Source organism: Hippoglossus stenolepis, chromosome 3, assembly GCF_022539355.2.
Source record: "Hippoglossus stenolepis isolate QCI-W04-F060 chromosome 3, HSTE1.2, whole genome shotgun sequence".
In the NCBI taxonomy this organism is placed as follows: Eukaryota; Metazoa; Chordata; class Actinopteri; order Pleuronectiformes; family Pleuronectidae; genus Hippoglossus; species Hippoglossus stenolepis.
In genome coordinates, this window is record NC_061485.1 from 7785907 (window position 1) to 7801341 (window position 15435).

The following is a 15435-nucleotide window of genomic DNA, read 5'->3' on the forward strand; positions in this document are numbered from 1 at the left end:
GTCTGGCCATGAGTCCTCACCCAGCTCTTCTTCTTCTTCTTCTTGGCCTCCTGCTCTTTCAGACTCCCCATGCTGGAGTGGCTGGTGGTGCTGGCCAGGCTGGAGATGCTCTCTGACGAGTTCTGCCGATTGATCACCAGCTCTGAAAACAAGAGCAAATTGAATATTGGGAGGAAGGTTTTTGAAATTTCCAATCACACCCTTCCTCCTCAGCATGTCATGTACCTTTGGGCGTGATGTCTGCATCACTGAGAGCCCCATGAAGGATTTCTTGGGCCTCTGTGTTTTGAGTCTTCAGAATGTCGATGGTCTCCTTCAGCTCAGTGAGCTCCGAGTCCTGAAGAGCAGAAACATCGATATGACCTCCTGTCAGCTCGTAGAAGGGTAACTGAACCAAGATGCTTCTGAGGTGGGGATTTGTGGTAGGACTATCTGCGCTCGGATGGGGCTGGCTGGTCGGGCTGAGAGGCTGGTGACAACACGGAAGTTATCACACCTTGCAAACCTTTGACCTCAACAAATATACACTGAATTGCTATAGATCTTAAAACAATGTTAAAATATGGTCAAATAAACTGAATTGTAAACTGGCCGAATAACAATAATAAAACTGTTATGCTATGACGACAAGCAAAAAAGATGACTGGAGAGGAGAGGAGAAAAGAGAGGAGAGATGACTGGTGAGGAGAAGAGAGGAGAGGAGAAAAGAGAGGAGAGATGACTGGAGAAGAGAGGAAAGGAGAAAAGAGAGGAGGGATGACTGGGGAGGAGAGAGGAGAAGAGTGCAGAGGAGAGGAGGAGAGGAGGAGAGGAGAGATGACTGGAGAGGGGAGGAAAGGAGAAAAGATGACTGAAGAGAAGGTTAGTGAAGGATCAATCAAAACCAATTTGTTAAACCTTTTGCCTAAACAACTGTACTTGTCTTCATAGATCTATAGCAATGCATATATTTCTGTTCATGGTTTAAAAAATAATACAATAAAATACTAAACATTGTGGGCCCTAATGTGTTATATAATTTGATATACTTATGTAATTGTATTTTTGAAAATATAAAAATGAATATATAAAGTTATATAAAATACACATTACCAAGCACACATTAGAATTACTATACAGTATTAAACATTGTTTAAATGTGTGTTAATGAGTTGTGAGATTTTGCCCCCCCCCTCCCCAATGTTCACTTCAAGTGTTCTGGACTCTTTTTCTAATGTATTTATTTTACATATAAAAGGAAACAGTCATGGATGTAACAGGCAGCACATCAACCATTAGCATCATGATATCGGAGAGATACCTTTTGGTCCGAGGAGACCGACAGGGTCTCGAGGCGCGCCGTCATCAGCGCCAGGCTCTGCTCGAATGCTGCCACCAGATTGGCCTTTAAGGGAAAAGAGACAGGCGGTGAGAAAGAGACAGATAGGGGTGTTCGAGAGAGGAAACAGGTATGAGTCACCGGCTGAATAAAAATCACTCTGCAGTCTCGCACTCAAGAGCACATCACACAAATGGCTTGTCTCCGTCTGCGGGGAGGAGAGGGAGGGGATGGAGTGGCGGACAGCTGTGGATGATGTCAGAGATGAAAGAGGAGGTTAGGGTAATGGTGGTGAAGGAGGGGCAGCGTGGTACAGTCAGACAAGCCTCTTTAACCTCCTGCAGCATGTTTGACCTTTAGACTAAGATGCCTCACACCATCGCTGACGATGATGGCGTGTTTTTTTTTAGGTTTTTGGTTCAGTGTCTTCTTTTTACCTTTGCATGCTTATCGGTTTGTGTGTTAATTTGTTCGTGAGCAAGTTTACACCCCCACAAAACTGAAGTGTGTTTGGAGACTCATATTTATGAGTGTGTGCAATTTGGTGCACATCTCGAGAATGTAAATGTGGTTTCATTAGGAGACTGTTGGGCCTTGGGAGAGTTGTGTGCTCTACTGAGTCTCCTTTTAATTTGGTTTCATATCTCTTTATGTCTTCTTTTATTTTGGTAATTTAATGAAAACCTGTTGTGTGGTTGACCTGGGTGTCTTCACCTCTTTTTAATACATTTAAATGTACTCTATCATATTTATCTAAAAAATAGAACAAAAAATGTTCATCTGCCTTTCCTTGATTGTCTTTGTTTAGTGTTTTATGCCTAAGAAACATTGTAAGACTTTTGGCATGTAGACCAGACAAAACAAGAAATTTGAAGTTGTGTTACGTTAAGTATTTTGACTGTGTTATGACATTTTACAGGCCAAATAAATAACAGACAGAATAGAGGACAGATTACTGGTTAATGACAATAATAATTTGCTCTCGCCCTCGTCAACATGCTTCAAGGTAGGCGTCGAGGCTCGACTGTAGCACACTGTCAGCCTCAGCAGAGATGTGTGACAGCAACTCGTCAGCCTGACGTCCAATCAGAATCACGAGGGAAGCAACAGAAAGCGCTCTGAAGGGCAGCAGTCCAACAAACCTGGCCAAGCTGCTTCACCCAGCATCCAGAGGTGCGGGTCAGCGGGAGGGGGCGCGGGGGGACAGCAGCGAGTCCAGTAGTCAATACGGCCACGAGGGTAAAAGAGAGGGACAGGGGCGTTAGGCGTGTGATAAAGCTTCTCATTAAAAACATTCAAAAATACACACACACATGAAGATAGACTTCATTAATGTGTTCAAAACACACACAGGTTAGTTGGAAGTTAGGCAAAGGCAATGAGTAAAATGTGCGGCACGATGAGAGAAATAGAAAAAGGAGGAGAAGATAGAAATAAAGGGTTAAAAGTGAAATTAAGAGTTAAGGTTAAATGAGTATCCATCAAATTATCAGGGATAAAGGATTTTAGTAAAAGTGGCCAGAGGTGACAGGCAGCGAGACGACAGGAAGCACGGCATGTTTGCTGCGACACTCGAGATGATGGATCCTAAATAATTTGCGAAGTCATGGAATCTTCAGCACTTGTACATAAGCAGCTGGACTTGCTCGTGTGTTTCTTGAAGACGTTTTATGACTCATCAAAAAGGCGTCTTCAGTTCTCACAATTTCCAGAAACACCAGCGAGTCCAGTTGCCTGTGTGGACGTGCACAACTCCTGAAGTTACCAAGAACACCTTGGCCTTTCCTCCTTCCTTCCAAATGTCCCCTGACGTTAAATACTGACTCTAAGGACATTTAATTTACATTTTGGATTCATACCACTCTGATAAAAAGTGCGTCCAAGTCACTTAAAAAAAAAAAAAAAGTCCTACTTACATTGGCAGAGAGCTGCATTGTCAAGTTGGCAACCTTTTCCTGGGAGGACTCCAGCTCGCGCCTCAGCTTCCGGATTTGCTGCAGACAAACTTACAAAGTGAGTCTGAGCAGTATGAGCATTCAAATCATATTAAACAGGAGCTTGAGATGCTGGAAATGTTAACATGGGTTTTAATGGTGATAATGTGATAGTGGAATGTGTTACATGTGTTGTTTGGTCAAATAAAATAAAACAAAACACACAAATATACAAACAACAAACTATGGAAGGTATCGCTCCTTATTAAAAAAGAGGAATAATTCAAAAACAAGGTAAACACATTCCAAACCAAATCAAAATGTTACGATCATGGGATGTTGATGGATTTTTCCTCATGCGCTGAGAATTTTTACGAGGTCTGAAAATGACTTCATTAAATGTTAGCGGCTGGCGCTGAAGGACAAAGAATATGAGACGTAAAACAGAAGGAACTGAGTTATGAGCTCCGGAGATAAAGATCGGTGGTCACAGCGCTGATAACATCATGTGATGGATGGACCTGGTTCGACAGGAAATGACTGACAGATGAAGCAGAGGAAAAGCAGAGTGGGTGAAAGAGCTGTGGCACGTTGGCCTTACCTCCCCTTGTATCCTCTCCTCATTCTAATGAAGGCATGGTAAACAATGAAGAGAGTTCATTTTAGTACTTTTACTACTTACCCACTGTGAGACGGACAATACTGAAGTTTCATAGAGATGACAAGAGTGAAATACAAGCTTGAAATAGGTAATATAAACGTATTTGGTAACCAACTGGAGACTGAAGATAAATTCATTTAATAACATATTAGCTGTAGTAGACACATTTTCAAATAGAAGGCAACAGGGCATAAAACATAATGGAAAGTGGCAATAAGAAATCTCTGAGCAGATTGGAAACTGAGATTGGGGCCTGAGAAATGACCATGACAACAATAACAACAGTAATAAGAACAAAGACAATAAGATTAAATAAAGTTTCTTCTTACCGAGGAATAGTTGGATGAAGCATTGGATGCCAAAGACAGTACAGAGCCATGTACTGTAAGAAAGTTAAGATAAACATTGATATCATGATATGATTTCTAATAACGATTTAAAGAAGTTCCTTTTTAAGAACAACACACAATGTAAACACAACTTCGGTATATTATCAACTTTGTGTTAGAAAAATAAGTTATAAATATTTACGTCATTCAATTTCTAAGTTGCTGGTGGGTGGTTTGTTGTGATGGCTACATGTGAATCACAGATTAGGTCATTGAGTAACTCCCTTTTAATCTAAAACGATGACACACAGACTCCTCTCCACTTAAAATAAATTATATTCTGATGTTTGGCTTGTGTGCCCAGCTTTATTTCATGTGAGGCCATGTTGGGCGACTCCCCTGCAGGGAGGCCACTTGAGGAAGGCTCACCATCATCCCCCGGTTCACGGAAAGACCCCGACCGCATCATGCTTTTTGGCCGGTCAGCCAGCGACAGACTGCTGCCCAGGGGGGAGGTTCCGAAGAGATCACCGGCTGAGTCACCGGGGGGGCCGATGCTGTTCGAGCGCGAGATCCTCGGAGAGCCGCTGGAAATTGGGGCAACTACCAACAAAAGAGACACATTTGGTAAGATGGAGACACATTTTTAAACTGGAGGATGCAGCGCTGCAGAGAAACACACACAGAAGTCTTACACCTAGGTGTGGCACCCTCATTCTGATGACTCTGCGAAAGGCAACTCCTTGGTTCCACAACAGTCAAAGAGCTAAATATAGACTGACTTGACCCCCCCCTACTGCCTCGATCTCCTGCATAATTCAGACTTTAAGTTAAGTCCAGTTACAGGATTATCATCTTCACAGGGTTGTATCTGATATTAAACTATTTGGTCACCACTTCACCACTTGGATATGACAGATTGTTGTGTCAACATTTATAAACTACAGAAAAGTTATCTGGATGCCCCCCCCCCCCGAGTGTGAACTCAATACCTCTCTGCTGGGTAATTATCTACGATAAGACGGATGGCTTATCAAAGATCTCAGGTCTCATTAGTTTCAGAGCTCGAGTGTTTTTAGAACTTGGCAGCCAGAGTGAAGAAGCAGGCAGACTCACCCACGTTGGTGAGAGGAGCCTTGCCGGATGAGGGGTGGAGCAAGCGGGTGGGAGAGGGCAGCTGGGGGGGGCTGTCGCTCTCCGTCATGCCAGCTATGGTGTGGGAGTGGCGCCTGCCCGGTTTGCTTCCATCACTGTCCGACAGGCTTGAGCCGTAGCGTCTGAGAGAAGAGAGGTGACTTTGACTTAAAACCATTGAAGACACATCACGGTGGGAGATATTAGAAATCTGAATTGTTCGGACGTACTCTAAGCCTTTCTTCGGCAAGGTGTTCCTGTCCGCTTGCAAGCTGTAAAAATGAAAAATGAAAAAAAGTGTTAAAATCATGTTGATTTGTCATAAAACCTGCACAAATCTCAAGGCTTTTTAATCCTTCCTGTAAATCTAGTCCATGTGGCGCACTGGGCACTTTCATACACACTGCGTGGGTACCCTTCTTTGGCAGGAAATCATTTGGGCCATCTTGACAAACTCAGTCCTTCAGTGGCTACAAACCTTCATCCTCTAAACGACAGCTCAGACTTTCTGTTCCCAGAACAGGCACATCAAATATGGGTGGATGTCTGTGAACTGCCAAGAAGATTAAAGCTTGATGCTGAAACACTGGCTGTTGTCCATTGACGTGAGGATGACAGATCCAAGGTTCATTTATTTATGTTTTTAATGTAGTTTTTTTTTTCATTTCTGGGGGATTAAGATTAAGAGTTCCTGGACAAAGTGGACTCTTCTTCTTGAGTTGCTTGATTGTGCAACAAAAAATAATAAACTCTGAATTACAAAAAAAGAAAATGTCTCCTGTGCGGGTCGAGTGATTTAGAACTTGTTAGGTTCCAAAGTGGTTCTGACTCTGTCATTGCAGTCGTAAGTGCTCTCTACATATTGTGTGGTAATGCAGTAAACCAAGAGTAATTGCATTGTAATTGATGGGATTATTGGGGCATTAATTGTGCTAATTTGCTATCGCTCAAATCTCTGGCATTCACCATGTTTACACGTCATTTACACACTTTTCTGAAGATAGAAGCGTTCTCTGACGTGTAGTGTTCAACCAAACTGACCATACAAACACATGGGGAAATTTAGGATAACAATACAAATGTGTTCTTGCATTAGGCCCAAAATGCTTATTTGTGATCTTACCACATATAAAAAGTACAATAAAACAAGAAATGACAGAATCACATTTTCTTTCTTCCAAGACTTGCCTATCAGTGAGGTTGAGGGACGTTCTGCTCCCGGCCCCCCAGGTTCCCGTGGTCCTCTCCTGCTTATCGTGCCTCTCGGCTGTGAGAAACCTCGCACTGCAGGGGACGCTCATCGTCAGGGGCAGGGACTCCATGCTGCGGTGCATCAGCTTGGGATAGAGCAGTGGGGATCCGCTCAGGCTCAGGCTGTCACTGGTGTAGGAGCTGGGGGAATCGATGTGGAGGATGGGCGCTGGGCTCGGGGTGAGACGGCCGGCGGTGTGGGAACCAGCCAAGTCCTGAAGCTTGGAGTACGGGGGGACTTTGGGTGGGAGGTCATGAATGGTCACGCAGGAGTCAAGGCTGTTCGAGTTAACCTTGTCCAGGTGAGCCAGGCTGGGGGGGCGACCCAGAGTTTTCGTGTGCAGCATTCTAGGAAAACAGACAGAAGAGACAAGATGTCAAAAACAGAAACTAAGGTGTCCTGGGTTATGATGTTCAAAACAAAATCATCACTTGACTCAAGCATGTGTATGATGTGTATTATTCATTTCTTTTTTTGTTCTTTCACCCAAATCCCCAAAATCTTATTTTCTAACATCTACTCCTACATGCTGAGGCAGCTAGTTGTGTTTGTATTTGACATCTGAATCCAAGATGTCTGCCTGGAAATTAAACAGCAACATTAACAATATTTTGGACTGTTTCTTTAGAAAGTAGATCCAGAAAAATACAGACAGTGAGTTCACTGGATTGTTCAGACTAACTGTCTCTGGGAAGACAAATCGCTGTTGAATATTTTAAAACTAAAAACTTCCCACAAGCCAAGAAACCACAAGAGGTCAGTGAGAAAATGTGCTTTTTTTGTGATTCAGGTGAAATGGCCCTTTAAAGCAGAATGTAAATGAGAGACCTTGGTGTGGTGGGTGAAGACAGCTCAGGGTATCTGCCGCTGCTGGTCCGTCTCAGGCCGTGCAGTTTGACAGTGGACTCTCCTGCCGTCCCAGACCGAGTGTCGTCTCCCTTCAGGGAGCCGCAGTCCATGTCAGCGCCCACAGCCTTCGCCTTGGCCCTCTCCTTCTCCTTCTCTCGGTCTGTCTGGTTCACCGGGCCTGTGCTGGTTCGAGTCGACATCTTACTGCCGCAGCTACTCAGCTCTTTGAGCCTGGGGCCTGCGGAGGCCATGGGCACAGGCTTCAGGCTCAACAGGCCGGGGTCAATGGTGCCGCTGACAGGCCGACCTGACGGGCGACCAATCACACTAAACGTGCTCGATTTGGCCGGTCGAGGCAGGCTGCGGTATTGAATGCTGTTTCGGGCAATTGGCCCTGGGAAGTTCTGCTCACTGCTGGCATCAAAACTGTTCTTCCGACCTGTTGGTATCCCTCCACCCACAGGCTTCATGGGGATGCCAGAGGACTTGGGGATTTTCCCCACGGTAGCAGAGCCACTGGAGATGGTGGTGCCCCCTGCTGTCATAACAGTGGCGGTGCCAGTGGCTATCGGTGGCTTCTTATACCCAAAGGACGCTCCAGCAGAGGGTTTAACTAAACCTGACGGAGGCTTGCGGTGCTCTCCGTGGTGATCCCGGCCAGCGTCGGAGCGAGACCGTTGCAGACCAGCAGTTTTAATGGACATCTTGGATTTGTCGAGTGGCCTCTCACTTTTAGGTGCTGCATAAAGAAAGAACAAAGCTGCCTGGTTAAGTAACAACATTACGGCAATTTTATTTACAATTTCAATGAGGATACGCTGCATCAAGCTGGTTTCATGTGTTAGGAGCATTTAAAAAACTCAAAGACACCTTTGTTATTATTATTTGCATATTAACAAAGCGCTAACAAAGAGTATCAGCTGTGACAAGCATATAAACAAATAATAAACGTATACAAGTTATAATAAAAACATCTGTATTGGCTAAAAGGTCTGGTACTAGGTGCTTGCAAGTAAAAAAGTGTAACTTCACTTTAAAAGCTAATAGTTAGAGATGTAAAATGATACAAATTGGTTTTGAAGTGATGACGTCAGCAACTCGGCAACCAAATATGTCTGCCAACTTTCCAAGTTGTTGTTTTGATTTGACGTTGTGTTCCCACGAATTTTCTCAGTCACAAACAATTTTTTCTGATTATTCTTAGGCCACATGAATGCATCATTAGGTTCTCAATAAATGATATTGAATGCATAGACTGAAATAGCTAATCAGCAGTCATACATCATTTCTCTCAAAAAGTAAGAGCTGGATAAGACATTACAAGATGAGAGAAAGAGGGTAAATTATGTTGGTTTTTTTTACTATTAAAGTTAAAAAATAAAGTAAAATAAAGCAACACATCTGACGTCTTATGTGAATCTGTTAACTTGGCATTTGCCTAAAAAAAATCCATCCACTAAGTACGTTTTTTCCCTTTATCCTGCTGCCAAAATACATAGAATCAGAAATAATTATATAATCACTTGTTTTTAAAGCTGAAATTAAGCAAAATGAAGGTCAAGAAAAATGTTGATATTGGATCTCAATTTAAACCCCTTTATTTAATCAAGGACTGTTTTCTTGAGGATTAGAGGACATAAAAATAAATGTAGTTGATGTAGACAGCAGACACAGTGTCTCTGTACAGTCACTGGCTTTTGCAGGCCTCGGAAGAAACATGGCTTTGGGCCATGCTGGGTTTTTTTCCACAATAAAATGGTTTTTCATGGTGAATTTTTTTCATCAGTATACTGCAGCGTGTTACAAATCAAAACCTGGCTTGAGCTTAGGGGTTCACTTCTCTATTCATCTTGACACCAAGCAGACATCCAGTTTGGCTGCTCTACAAACAGACTCTGTTTTATGTTTGGATTCGTTACACAAAGACATAATGGATGACATAGATTCCATAGATAAAACAAGTTAACAGTGGCAGTGATCCACCAGGAATTTGAATATGAGAGGCACATCAGACAAAAAGACAGAGAAATAAACATGCAGATGAAAAGTGACAACATGTTATCATGAGATCTCACCTGCGACTTTGAGCATGATCTGCGATGTGTGGGTGATGGGGGAGGTGACGCCCACAGGGGGATTACGACCCTTCCTGAAACTCCCTGGTTGACCCAAACTCTGCGGCTTCTTCAGTTCCCCTTTACTCCCTGGATCTTCACTGAGGCTTGGAGGCTTCTTCCTCCACTTGCTCGGGGCCTCTGTCTTGAGACTCCCCGTTTCATAGCTGCAGCTCTCCAGCTTGTGGATGGTTTTGCCGTCCTCGCTGAACCAAGACAGTCCGCTTTCCACCATGGAGCGCTTCTCTGCATCAGTGCGGAGCTGCACAGAGAGGAGAGGGGGGGGGGAGTGAGGGTAACCTTCAGTTATGGTCCGTGTTATCTGTGGAATTGGCTGTGCTCTGTAATCTTTGTTTCATCTGAGCTGCATTCCAGTGGGAAGGAGTAAGATAGATATACCCAGAGCGGATTCAAGAAAAACACAGACAAAGGAAAGAAAGCAATAAAATGAAAACAAAACAAAAAAAGTTTATTGATTCAAAACTTTCAGAGATAAATCAGCTTGTTGGGGGATAAAACTGAAAATTTTAAAATAGAGTAAAAGTCAAGCCTATATATTTTTTAATGTGTTTCTGTGCAGAAGACAAAATAAAAGAAGGCTGCACTACAAGAGAAAGACCCTGTGGTGCATTGAAGAGGTAGCATCGGGGACAAAACTGGACATGCTGCTTCTTGGCACAATATGAATGTGATCCAGAGCGACAGATGGCTCATTGAGTCCCACTAATGTTCATTTCTTCACAGTGAGCAATCTGCCTGTAATAACCTGGGAGCAAGGTAGGAGCCACTGCCACTGTTGAAAAAGTGAATCTAAAACAAATGTTAAGATCTCCTCCAGACATGTTTTACAATGTCTTGTGGTTTCTTCACATAGAAAGTTCAGTCGCCAAGTTAAAAGTCAAAATTTATAATTACATCTACTTTTTCTTCCTCATTAAAAAAACAATCTATAACTAGAGTCTCCACCCTGCGGTTGTATGCGTCTGCCAGTGCAGTTTTAATCGACATGGTTTTTTCCCCCGAACTCATGAGGTCACGGTGACCTTTGACCTCTGAAATCTGACCAGTTCATCTTTGAGTCCAAATGACAACTGATCAGATTTTTAAGAAATCTCCTAAAGGCACTTGAGATATTATGTTAAAGGTAAAAATGTGTTTTGTGAGGACAACGTGACCTTGAAATTGTATCCCTCAAATCCAATCAGTTTATCTGAAATTGTGTTTATAAGAGCGAAAATGTGATTTGTAAGATCCCAGTGACTTTGACCTTTGACCTTCAACCACCAAGTTCTAATCAGTTCATCCTTGAGTCCAACTGAACATTTGTACTAAATTTTAAGAAATTCCCATGAGGCGTTCTTGAGATGTTGTGTTCACAAGGGTTGGAATGGACAAACAACCCAAAAACAAAATACTTCCTGCCACTGGGTGTCGCCCTCGTGGAGCCATAAATAATAAACTATTGTTCTTTTAGAGTAAATCTACTGAACCCAAGATGTCTCCTACTTCCGTTTTCAGTGTTTGTGCAGTGGATGTTTTGCACTGTGACAGATTGTCCTTCCAGCGTAATGACAGAGGTGAGGTCTGTGGCTTCTTCCTGTGGCCCTTTGTCAACTCACATTTAACACACAGTACAATGCAGATCACTTTCTTTAGCTACCGCTTTTTCCAAACAAAACAAGGCGAAGGAAAAGGAAATGTCACCACACGGTCGTTGGAGCAACAGTATTTCAGCTCACCATGACCGAAGAGTTGCGTCTGGAGCCCAGGGGCGTGGTCGGGAGGGAGTTGAGAGAGGAGCTGGCGTTGAACTCCTCTGAACTGAGGTTGTCCGAACCATCGCCGTCGCTGAGGCCGCTGCTTATGGAGCTGCTCTCGTCCCAGCTGAAACCATACATGGATGACAAGTTAGCAAAACAAATTCAAATAATTGACAACCAGGTGAATGTGCAGTCGGTAAAGCTGCAGAAATGTGTTGGGAGGGATGAAATAAAGCTGGTTGCAGCAGTGATACGTCGATCTGTCTGCAATAAGTTGTCTCTGGAGGAGGCCACGTGCTCAAACAAGCAGGTAATTCCAACATGGCTGCAGCTGCTTTGATTTGGTTCATCTCATACATCAGAGCTCCAGGACATATGGCGAACAAACCCTTCAGGAGTGGACACTTCAGTTTGACTGAGATAAACCATAAGTCTGTCATTTATCAGCCAACTGTCTACATCATAACAGCTGATGAGAAAAAAAAAGCAATTTGAACTTGTGACCATTTGTCTGAACATCCTGTTTGAATCATTAATGAGCTGCATTATGGGAGGAAGAAGATTTAATTTTCTTTGAGTATATTCTCAAGCCCAAACGATTTATCGATTGGCCAATAAGATTGTCCAATATGAGCCTATAACAGATACATTGGTATATATGAAAACTTTTATTTCACAGAATAAACAATGCAGAAAAGATTTATGTTTGCATTATGTAATAAAAAAATGTTAATTTTCTTCATTCAAGTTCTATAGACCCAACCTCTTGCCCAATAAACTGTAAAATATAAAGTCTTTGTCATAAATGTTTGATAAGGATGTCTAAGGAATCATTGCCAATTACTCTTATATATCCGTATCCGCCCCCAAACATCTATATAAGTAGGATTCGAGTTCTTTCACATTTTCATCTAAGATTGTTTCGAGAATACTACCTCAATGTAGCCGTGTTTAAACAAAGTCAAACGACGGCCACCTTTAACTGTAGCTTCAAGAGAATCTTTACAGGATGTGCAGATAAATCATGACGATTAAAAAAGTATGTGTTCTGACAGTTCGGGGTTTAGAAAGAGTCTGCTGGTCTCTAAAGACGCAGAGAAATCAGAGTGACAGGCTCCCTGACCCTTCCATCCACCCTGAATCGCCCGACATCGCCTTGAAACAGATGCTGCAATGAGCGGCCTGTTGCAGAAGGAAAGCAGGGACGGATAGTCCTGGCACAGTGGAAACAAAACTGGTCAATGGGGCATCAGATATCTCCTTGCACTCATACTGAAAGATAATTAGAATGCAGACTTGGAGCTGCAGCCTCTAAGTCAACCGAAACATTACAGTTCGCAGTCCAAGGGGAGTTTGCAATGAAACAGTAAAACATTTTTATGCGCTTTAGAAGAGCAATAATGCCTCGTTGGGTCTAAATATGATATCTCCTGTGAGATAAATGCACGTCCAGTTTGGGTTTTGTGTAACTATGCTCCCCCATCATTTCTTCTGGCAACCACGGGTGGTAATCAAATTTGTGTTGGCGCATAAAAACACAGCACAGTGGAAAAAGGTACATTAATAAGACCCTTTAAATGCAAAGTCGCTGCTTGAGCTGGATCAGTTCTTTTTCCCCCTTTTCCTCACTTTCCCCCGCTGAAATGAAAATGCTCTTTGTGGCTGTGCAGGCTGTAATTAGCAGAGGCACGGAACACGGAGCTACACAGAAAAATACAGGGAGACAAAAATGGTCCCGTCCACATTCAGAACTGGATTTAATCACACGGCTGGATTTGAGTTGTAGTCGCGTATACGCTGACACTTCATGCTGGCTTTGAAAACTCTGATATATTAAAGATTTGCGGCCACAGATACATGAGCTCAGTGGGAAAGTTTGACATGAGAAGGGGGAAAAAGAAAAAACCTAAAATAAATGTTTGATTTTAAATGTTTTTTTTATATATTTTCACATACCATCAATAAGGAGAATAAGTTTTGATTTACATTGAGTGCAGATGTTCGTGGTATGTTTGAACAATACCACCTCTGTCAGGAGCCACGGAGCGGCCATGAATAAACCCCACAGGGATGTCAGCGCGAGAGGAGGCAGGAGGGCCTGCGGGCTGTCGGCGTTACGAGCCAAACTGTCAGCTCTCGGGGGGGAAATCCAGACAGCGAGAGGGTGGGAGCGCACCAGCAAAGTGCATTCTTCATGCATAGGGTGGCAATTAAAAATGTTGTTTTCAGTGGCATTACTCCAACGTCTCTCTGATTTGTGCGTCCACGGTGTTATTTGAGTTGGGCTGCAGTGAAAATGTTGTGATTTAAGAAGAATCTGGGGATGATTGGTGGGGTGGAGCAGGTCGGAGACGTTGCAATCAGCATCAGTGAAAACACACACACACACACACACACACAGACACACACACACAAGCTGGCTGCCACTATGGCAAGAATCACTGCATTGTTGGTTTTACAGATATAATCCTCGTATTCTATTTGATTTACTTATTGAATCATCAACTTACTTAGGTAGAATTGTTTGCACTTTAATACGCAACTTTTTATCTCTGTTTTTTACTTCCTCTTGCATTTCATTATTGTATCTTCATTTTAGCTTTATCCCTTTCACATCTTCTTTGGCATTTTATCATTATCCTTTTCTCATCTCTTTTAGGATTTCACTATTTTACTTTTACAAGCCTTCATGACCACTCAAAGAGTTTTAACTTTCACACAGTGAATCTATGTGCAGCACTTTTCTCTATCACTGAACAGTCGTCAGTGTCGGGGTCAGTATGCAGCCCAAAGACACTTCGGAGCCGGGGATCGAACCACCAACCGTCTGGCTATAGTGGACACTCTACTTCCTGAGCCACAGCTCTTTATCATTTAAGTATTTTGCATGGAAAGTCCTACAAATCTGTCGGTATGATTTGTGGGAGACACAGCAAAGATGGAGCAAGCGGAAGAATAAAGACAAGTTGAAACCAGATCAGTATTAATCTATAAAAGCAGATTTAATAATGTCTGAGTGCACAGGAAGGATTCAGTATGATGTTCACTTCTGGCTCTGGGTTTACTCTCTGTGTATCAGGACCATAAAGAAAAGGCTCCTGCACAGTCATGTCTATGGCTGATTGAATGGTGGAGACAACCACTATTATACAGATCCATAAAATCTGTCAGCACAGATATATAGATTATATATATTATCCAGTTTTAGTTCCAAATCAGTGTCAACCAGGGTGTCGACATATAAATCTCATTCAACTTCATCAGCGTCATGTCATTATTCAAACACATTACAATAACCCGAATTAATCTATTTATCCTTAATGAATCTGCCAGTGTTACTTGACTCAAAAGTAAATACTTAAAACAACTCCACTGTAAAATCAAAGTATTAGTGTAATGTCGTTATTCAAACACTGAAAACACAGTAAATGAAGCCGAATTAATAGTCTATCTATAATTAATTAGTAGGCTAGTGTTACTTTACTATAATTTGAAAAGAGACAAAACTCCACTGTAAAATCAGAGAATTAACTAATTAATTAAGTGTAACGTCGTTATTAAAACACCAAAAATGTTGTCATGCAAGCCGAATTAATCTTCTACTTACGTTTATCTAATCGGCTAACGTTACTTTACTATAACGTTAAAAACCAGTCGTTGATAGAGAAATAGAGGATAAATGTATCACTCGGCGCCATTAACCGTCGGATCCGTTAGAAAAAGCCGCTGAATCATATCAACCCGCAGCTGTAAAACATCCTCGTTACCTTGACGTGAAGAGCAAAGTCCTTCTGGCTGCTGACGCCTTCACCGGGAAAACACGGCCGCTCATTAGAGAGAGAACTTAACTTCCCCGGATCCTCAGTGAGCGGACATTTAAATTCACATCCTCCGCTGCCAGAGACCGAGACCCTCAGTGCTTTCACCCGGAGAGCAGGGAGAGGCAGCCGGCCACTGGGCAGACAACACGCCCCTCCCGTGACAGCAGAGGGAAGAAAGGGGGAAGAGGAAGAAGAGGAAGAGGAAGAAGAAGAAGAAGGAGAAGAAGAAGAGGATGAAGAGGAAGAGGAAGAAGGAGAAAAAG

At 42.7% G+C, this 15435-nt stretch overlaps 1 protein-coding gene across 15 annotated transcripts in view; it reads right to left on the reverse strand.

The window, feature by feature from the left end:
* Nucleotides 1-15435, reverse strand: part of nav1b (neuron navigator 1b) — an 87511-nt gene that overhangs the window by 11014 nt on the left and 61062 nt on the right. For 4 of the 15 annotated variants that reach the window (XM_047339279.1, XM_047339277.1, XM_047339285.1 and 1 more), the window contains 13 exons: nucleotides 11331-11475; nucleotides 9553-9853; nucleotides 7457-8216; nucleotides 6565-6975; nucleotides 5607-5648; nucleotides 5359-5519; nucleotides 4672-4845; nucleotides 4243-4295; nucleotides 3854-3877; nucleotides 3235-3312; nucleotides 1301-1384; nucleotides 226-337; nucleotides 21-142 (listed from right to left, as the gene is read on the reverse strand). In XM_047339279.1, the coding sequence (XP_047195235.1) occupies nucleotides 21-142; nucleotides 226-337; nucleotides 1301-1384; nucleotides 3235-3312; nucleotides 3854-3877; nucleotides 4243-4295; nucleotides 4672-4845; nucleotides 5359-5519; nucleotides 5607-5648; nucleotides 6565-6975; nucleotides 7457-8216; nucleotides 9553-9853; nucleotides 11331-11475 (2467 nt within the window). Of the gene's footprint in view, nucleotides 1-20; nucleotides 143-225; nucleotides 470-1300; nucleotides 1385-2460; nucleotides 2470-3234; nucleotides 3313-3853; nucleotides 3878-4242; nucleotides 4296-4671; nucleotides 4846-5358; nucleotides 5520-5606; nucleotides 5649-6564; nucleotides 6976-7456; nucleotides 8217-9552; nucleotides 9854-11330; nucleotides 11476-15118; nucleotides 15292-15435 lie in introns of those variants that run through there. The other 11 variants (XM_047339271.1, XM_047339272.1, XM_047339278.1 and 8 more) reach the window with 7 other exon arrangements.